Below are 8,085 nucleotides of genomic sequence, written 5' to 3'. Positions count from 1 at the left end.
AAGAAATTTCACTAAAAAGTGGCCTCTACTTAAAGTACCCAGTCTGACTATTGCGAAAAGTGGCCACTCTTTTATTCTCTCAGTCCCCCCCCCACACACACACACATTAAAATTCGACCCATTTATCAGTAAAATATAAAAGTGACATTATTTTATTTTATTTGCCAATTTTGACATACTTGGAGATTAGTTCGTCACATAACCGCTTGGTTGCGCTATTTCACGTTGGTGCTTTCAACGCGACAGCAGCGCTTTTTAGGACAAGAAACACTTTCCTCCTCCGCGGTCTGGACACCATTAGCTAGTTAGCTGTTGTTTATATTAGATAAAATGTCAACTACGACCGGCGGTGGAGAGTTTGGCAACCCTCTACGAAAGTTCAAGCTTGTCTTCTTAGGCGAGCAAAGCGGTAAGGCGACAACGGGGCTATTTGAGTTGTGAATGAAATGTCCCGATGGCAAGGTATTTGTGGCAAAGACGTGGCTAGATGTCAGTTAGCTTCCTGGCTAGCTAGCTAGCTAGCCCCCTTCCCCTGGCTAGCACCAGCAGCCGGTATTGCATCAATATTACGTGTTTATTAAAGCTAGCTGAGAAGCAAGGCCGAGAAAAACGACGGAACATGCTCTTCAGAGGTGATGTCATTTGCTAGCCGACGCTAGTCAACATTAACCAATACCCGAACACCTCTATTTTTGCAAAAGGCTAGCGTCAGCACTTAGCTGATTTTCTACTATAATTAAACCGGTTAAAAATGAGGAGGATAGCCTAGTTTTTTTTTATTTGTTATCAAATAAAGGTCAGGGATTTGGACCCCTGCCTGAACCGAACCGAACCGATGTTTTTGTGATGCATCAGCACCAGTTTATCGGCTAGCTAGCAATATATGAGCCTTGAGTTGTGTTAGGTTGGATTAACAGGGCAGTAATTGTATCCTGTTATGCAGCCTGATCACTTGATAGCGTTTGATAGTCGTTGTTTCCGAAACATCAAGGCACGGCATGGCATATATACCCAATTGGACTTACAAAGACGTTTTATATTGACGCTGCTTTATATGAGCTAGCTTGCTCACCGACTACCCTCGCTAACAGTTGCCCTACGGCTGCATCCATCAAAGCCACGTCGGCCGGTGGGGCGGGCCGGTCTGACCGATCCACTCTCGGCCATTAACACGGCCACAGAGTGATGGTGTTGCAATGGATTGGACGTGGATCTATTTTTGGAGTAGTTCAGTAAATGTAGTCATGACAATCTCCACAATGAATAAAAAATAGAGTCAAGCAATTTCCCTCTTCTAAAATGTGCGGCTCCACCCAGCTGCCAGCTCTCCGCGTAGGCTCGCTAGTCCGGGTTGCACCCATTCATGACACGTTACTCATTTTGTGATCAAGTAACGTCACTACGTCATTTAAACTTTTGTTGAGATGTTTACATTGTCAAGTGGATTGTATTCGGACGTGGTGCATTATTTAACCATTTAAGTTTTGCCTCTGTATTTTGCTCTTTCTGCATCAACATACAGAACTACTGCTAAATATCTCCCTTTTTTGTCTGTGTAGTTGGGAAGACCTCTCTTATCACCAGGTTTATGTATGACAGTTTCGACAACACCTATCAGGTAAAGAGTAACTTCTAAGTTCATTAAGGCATGCCAAATTGTGTGATATTTATAGCAGCCTTTACACATGTGAGAGTGCATTTGAAAATACATATACCCTCACCGTAGGTGCAATCATAAAATATCCCTGAGTGACTTATCTTGGTAATGGTTGATGTAAAGCGGAGTTACACAGTACAGCGGACTTAAACATCATCCTTTTCTTTCAGGCAACAATTGGCATAGACTTTTTGTCAAAAACCATGTACCTAGAGGATCGTACGGTAAGCTCCGTATTCATCCTCTGATTTTGATCATTCCCACTGCTTCAGCATTAACTCATCAGAATATTTAAGGCATACATGTAGACTGCATTTTGTGCCAAACCATCACTTATTTTTACTTTTACCATGTCATGTTTTTGGGTTGCCTCATATTTTGTTTTTCCATTAATTTTGCACCATTTGTTTTGTTTGAGCTGTCGTCGTGTCCTTTTTTTTATTATTCAATTATTTCATCATTACAAGTTTATTTTGTTTTTCCTTCCATCTTTTGTCTGGGTCATGAAATCCATCCATTCCCATGTTCTTTACATGGTTGGCCACAGATTCGGCTGCAACTCTGGGATACAGCAGGACAGGAACGTTTCCGCAGCCTCATCCCCAGTTACATCCGTGACTCAGCCGCTGCTGTGGTGGTTTATGATATAGCGAGTAGGTACCATGGCCTTGCCTCGTCTCCTTGCCTTCCCTCTCATTGCAGGAGGGCAGAGGACAGCATTTACAAGGCTGTTAACCCTACTGGACAGCATGATAAGAATATTGTTTCGGGATCTTTGCATCTGTTTTTTCAAACAAAGAAACAGTTTCTCCCTCGGAAGTTTTGTATGGGCTCTAAGGTTTGTGTCCAGAAGTGTTTGTGCCTCTTAAATGCTGTTCCTTACAGGGCTAAAGGAGAATGGAATAACGGAAAATGTCCTGAAATGCCACCTTATGGGCGAATTATCTTTATAATCTGCCAGCATAGGCTCTTTTTGCATGTCCTTTTAAAGGACCTTCAAACTTAATTTCATCTTTTCCAGCCATGTTGCATTTGAATCATTTTACGCTATTCCTCCACGAAAGGCCATTTTCACCTCTTCTGCCTGGCTTGCAGTTCCTTCATAGCTTTCCTGTTTTCCATTTTCTTTCTTCTGTCTTCCCCCACTTTTCCTCCACATCTGTGTCTTTCTCTTCTCCTCCGTTCCAATCCTCAGGTCCGTCTTCAGCTTTGGGACACTGCTGGACAGGAGCGTTTCCGTAGCCTAATTCCCAGCTACATCCGTGACTCCACCATCGCTGTGGTGGTTTATGACATCACCAGTGAGTCAGGGCTGTACTCTAACCATTCTTTAGCTATCTAGGGCCATGGGAAGGCAACCTTTTAGCATAGGTTGGCCTTTGATTCCGTGTGCTATACACAATAATCCATACAGGGAAATTATACTGGGGACTTTTGTTTAACTTGATCTTCTTTCTTCAAGACTTTTCTACTTATGACTTTTGCTTACTAACATATTGCTACCACATAGGGTCTTGTGACACAATTTACCTTTAAAAAGTAATGGCCACGTGTTCACAATGTATTTGATGTCAGAATAACATTTTTTTTGTCTGTGGAGGCCACAGGCTACTGATATTGAAAATGATTGTGTTTCATTATCCTCAGATCTTAATTCCTTCCAGCAAACCTCAAAGTGGATTGATGATGTCAGAACAGAGAGAGGAAGTGATGTCATCATTATGCTCGTTGGAAACAAGACAGACTTGGCAGATAAAAGGTATACGTTTCTGTGAGAGGCATGAATGATTTTGATGGTTTTCACTGTTATTTAAAAAGTGTAATGTTAAATATGCTGGATTGAGGCAAAGAACAATATTTTCTGTATGAACTGCCAAAGCCTGGCTCCCGTTTTCTTCCCTTCAGTGTATACTGCATTTCATCCACTTTAGCTAATCACCCCTTTGTATATTGCATATTCTTGCATATTTTAATCATATCTTTCTGCCTCAACTACAACTTTGATTTGTTATAATTTGATCAGATTTCTGTTATGCGGATTTTTTTCGGTTTTATTTTGTTTTTCCCTGTCCTGGTCTGTCTCTCCATGTCACTTTGATTTTATTATTATTTTTTTGTGTGTGTGTATGTATGTATGTTTTCCCAAACCCCATTCCACCACTCTGCCCTCCCTTCCTGGGACCATGGCAGGCAAGTTTCTATTGAAGCTGCAGAGAGGAAAGCTCGTGAACTCAATGTGATGTACATAGAGACCAGTGCCAAGGCTGGCTATAACGTCAAACAGGTTGGTGTCCGGGTGTATACTGGCAAATGGTCTCAGAGTTTCCACCACAGGTCATGATGTCCTATAGGTTAAGGAGGCTTACTTAATTTCTGGAGTTTGCAGCTTTTTTACCTGTTATGTAAATCAATGTGGCTGTTGTTGAGTGAGTGACATAGTTTCAGGGCTTTACAGTAAGGATTTATCGAATTGGGCAAGTACGTGTAGAGAAGTTTCTGGTCTTACTATCTTCTTTCACCTCATGGTGCGCCTGTTATCTTTGCCTCTCTGCTCTGCAGCTGTCCCACTCTCCTCTCAGTTGTGCATCTTTTTTTTTCTGTTTTTGCGTGCTGGGCCCTTGGAAATTTATTGAGGAAATATGACTCGTACTTTCTGGCTCAACTGGGCAAGTGGGGGGAAAAATTCTTGATGGTGAACCCCGGGTTTGTCTCACTCAAATTGTTTGCTGCCGTCTGATCTTCTCAGCACAGCAGTCCCTCTATCCCTTTGTACGTCTCTGTCTGTGTTATAACTAAACTAACCTCTCTCTTCTTTCTCGCCAAAACCAGACTCTTTGTTGAGCTCTCTTTATTTCTCTCTCCATCTCCTGCTCTCCTTTTTGGCCTGTCCTCTTTGCGATGTTTCTTTCCATATCTGTCTGTTCGTCCGTCTCCACCCTATCTGCTTTGACCCGAGCAGACAGATCACCACAGAGGAGGGCGAGCAGAGAGCTAAGGAACTGAATGTCATGTTCATTGAAACCAGCGCAAAGACTGGCTACAATGTCAAACAGGTAGAGATTATGCTTGCACAGGGTAGTTTTCACCAAATCTGCCGTACGAGTCTACACTTGTCTGTTTCACCTCTTTTTGTTTTCCCCTTCACATGGCTCCTCATAACTTGCCCTAAAACTCCCAATTCATATGAATTGTTTTCTTTCTGACAGGCCTTGATTTTTAGAAGCTTCAGCTTGGTTCCCATATTTGGTACAAATGAACTGCTATTGTTTGTTTACCGCTGATAGTTTTTCTCTTGATTTGTTTAAGCTTTTGCACCTGTCAGTGTTTTGCATGAATTTACTGGATTTGCCTAGCTTAGTTTTGCCCAGCAGCCATCACTTTCATGCTATTATGTAAAAGCAATGATAAATATGCCATTTATTTTGCTGCCGTAACTGCTTATTGTATTGGTCTTGTTAAAGGAAAATTTTTCCGCCAAAAATCTGCACATCCAGTAAGTGCTGGTGGTCTGTCTAGCCTTTTAAAACTATAACCGCTTTGATGCAATTCATTTTGACAGAGAAAGCAACTGTCTTCTGCCAAGAGAACGGTTCTACTTTGCCTACATTTACCAATATGCATTGCACAAGAGTTTGTCAACGGCGGAGATTTGAAAACAAGCATCTGTACCAATGTGCCTAGAAGTTCTTCTTCCATCCACCAACGTCAACGGATGGTAGAAATAAATCAATGAGCTACTGACATATTGGCAAATATCGTTTACGTTGTAGAGATGCCGCCGCTAGAATTAATACATGGAAATAAGGATGAGAATTGGCAACATTCCCCTTTAAACATTCAATTATCACTCAGTACAACTTTGTACTGACCTGGGGTGATTTAGCTTAGCATCTAGCCCATTTGTGTTTGGACAGTATTGGAATCAGACCTCCCACATGTGCTCATGTTCACGTGGTGTTTTGCAAATGGGTTCAACTGTTTAATTCTTTTTTTCCTTCTTTGTTCCATAGCTGTTCCGTCGAGTTGCTGCCGCCTTGCCGGGAATGGACAGCACACCAGAGAAAAGCAAAGAAGACAGTATCCTTTTTAAGTGTTGCTATAATCTGTTAGGCTTTTTAGCTCATGTCGTCTTTATTCCAACAGCGATTGTAAATTCAAGATTTCAAGTTTGTGGAATGTCAAAACGAGTGTCTAGTGATTTACGAGAGAGAGAGAGAATATTGACCCCGCTTGCCAAAAAATTAAGCTTAAAGTGACAGCCCCACATTTAAATGGAATTATTCTATTAAATTCACTGGTAATATTGCTTAACCTCGGTCCTCTCAGTGATTGATATCAAACTGGAGAACAAACCAGAGATGACTGTCACCGAGAGTAGCTGCTCCTGCTAGTACACCTCATGTCCCACCTGACCTGCCTCCTCCCCAACCAACAGCTTGTCTCTCAGTGGTCACTTGCTCCGCCCATGGCCCTCTGCCATTGGGATGGAGAACCTATCTTTTCCCTTTTCAACTCAGTGACTTTTCAGAGTAACTGTGTGGATGTGCTATTCTGTATCAAAACAGGTTATCTGGATAAAAAGAAACAGTTTGAAAAGTAAACATTTCAAACATGAAATTGGTTAAATGATATGTTTAGATTTTAATTCAACTGCATGGCATTCAATAGAAGTGCAGGACTGACATAGCTAATTGCTCTTGAGTTATTGCACCGTTTGCAGCCTCAGTGCTGTCACACTTGTCGTTGTTGTAAAGTAATATTGCTTGGGATTATTTAAATGACTGCAAGTTTGAGGTCTTGATTCCAAATAATTTGCTCATTTATGTCTTACTTTCGAGTTTGGACTGTAAAAATTCGAGTATTGTATCTACAGGATAAAAACAAAAAAATCTCCAATTGATTATTCTCCAATTAGATTTACTATGAAAACGTGATAGGGTTTCTTCCCGGTTTGTTTACCTTGCTGCAAAGTGCTTTTGCAATGTTCACCTCAAACTAATGGTTTTCATTTAAGATGGTTTATGGGACCATGTATCAGCTATTATTTTGAAGACCTCATGGCATTTACAGCCAAAGACTACAGCAGTTAGTCAGTCTTCGCTGAAAATTGTTCTATCTCTAGAGGGTTCGCCATAGTCACCATAAAAGGGATGTCTAATTAATTAATGAGATGGCTACACATTTTCATCAAAGGGAAGTCATCACAAAACACATTAAAATGCCTACTAACCTAAAACTTTTATGTCCACATTGACCCTATAACAAACTATCCTTTCAACTTTGTCAAATCAAATCAGCAGTACACATACTAACATTTCCAAGGGGTAGCGTTTTGTCCTTAAATGGCTCTTTACAAAGCTGAAAGCCGAAAAAAAAGCCAAAAAAAAGAACAGCCAGTGTGGAGTTTCTCCAAAAGAAACATGTCACTTTAGTCTGCAAGATGCATCCCTACCCACCATCCCATCCATATTTTGTGTTGTATTGATTACACTACAAAATGCAGCATGCTCACCATGCAGGATTCATTTATGGTCAAGAACACAGATGCCTTGCTTGTTTGTTCACCAACGTTGTGCACTGAATCAAGCCACAATATTGTAAAGAATACAGAAGCCTGCTGACTGGCTCATGGCTTCACTCGTTGTTTTGTAGAGCTTAATAGATAAAGAGTTTGTCCTCCATTACAGCTAAAGCTTACTAACAACCCTTGCTGTAAAAAGCGCAAAGACATTATGGTTGCAGTAGCCCTTATTGCTATCACTTGTGTTGGACGGTTGGTTTTATGTGTTTTATTTATTTTGTTACTGACAGGTGAATAACATTGTTCACTTGACCAAAATTTAAGAATCTGGCACGCATGTTGGGAAATTTTAGTTATTTTTATTCATGGTTTGCGTGTCTTGTGAAGACTACCAAAAGGCACCACTAAGGCCTGGTAATGTTTTTTCTTCTTTTTTCTTTTTCTTTTCTTTTTTTGAAATCACACTGCTTGAGGGCTCTTTTTGCAGTGTGTCATTGGTAGACTGGTTTCCAGTCACAGGAAAATACTACGCCCCCTGTCTGTAGATATGCACCGTGCAACACACACGCCAACTAACTAGCCATATCACACACACACCTGTGCATTTGCTGTAGCTTGTTTTGAGACGTAATGTTTTAAAAGGATTTTTAAAAGAAAAAAATTGTATTATGTTGAATGGCTGTCTCACCCTTAGCAGCTCTTCTATTGTCACTGACTGAATACTCAGCTCTGTGCTCTTATGAATTGTGTCTGTCCATTTGAAATATGCTGTCTACTCGTGTTTAGCAACATTTGTGTGAATAATGTACTATTACTATCTGCTGTATAGAAAGGAGAGTTAAAGAGACACCCAAGTGTAGGCCTATTACATGGAATAAAATAAAGATATTTCACCAATGCTCTTATC

The 8,085-nt window shown here is 40.8% G+C and overlaps 1 protein-coding gene across 2 annotated transcripts; it reads left to right on the top strand.

Moving 5' to 3' along the window:
- Positions 1 to 270: 270 nt before the first annotated feature.
- rab41 (RAB41, member RAS oncogene family) lies at positions 271 to 8,072 on the top strand. 2 transcript variants are annotated; one of them, XM_056292592.1, is made up of 8 exons: positions 271 to 409; positions 1,560 to 1,618; positions 1,828 to 1,881; positions 2,853 to 2,958; positions 3,305 to 3,416; positions 4,617 to 4,710; positions 5,668 to 5,734; positions 5,984 to 8,072. In XM_056292592.1, the coding sequence occupies exons 1-8, from the start codon at positions 331 to 333 to the stop codon at positions 6,046 to 6,048; spliced, it is 636 nt and encodes a 211-aa protein (XP_056148567.1). In that variant the 5' UTR covers positions 271 to 330; the 3' UTR covers positions 6,049 to 8,072. The 2 variants fall into 2 exon arrangements, with proteins under 2 accessions (XP_056148567.1, XP_056148557.1); XM_056292582.1 differs by lacking the exons at positions 2,853 to 2,958; positions 4,617 to 4,710 and adding exons at positions 2,205 to 2,310; positions 3,848 to 3,941.
- Positions 8,073 to 8,085: the final 13 nt, after the last annotated feature.

Source organism: Lampris incognitus, chromosome 1 (assembly GCF_029633865.1).
Source record: "Lampris incognitus isolate fLamInc1 chromosome 1, fLamInc1.hap2, whole genome shotgun sequence".
Classification (NCBI taxonomy): Eukaryota; Metazoa; Chordata; class Actinopteri; order Lampriformes; family Lampridae; genus Lampris; species Lampris incognitus.
Note: the sequence above shows the minus strand (reverse complement) of the source record. Positions and strands in the feature narration are given on the sequence as shown.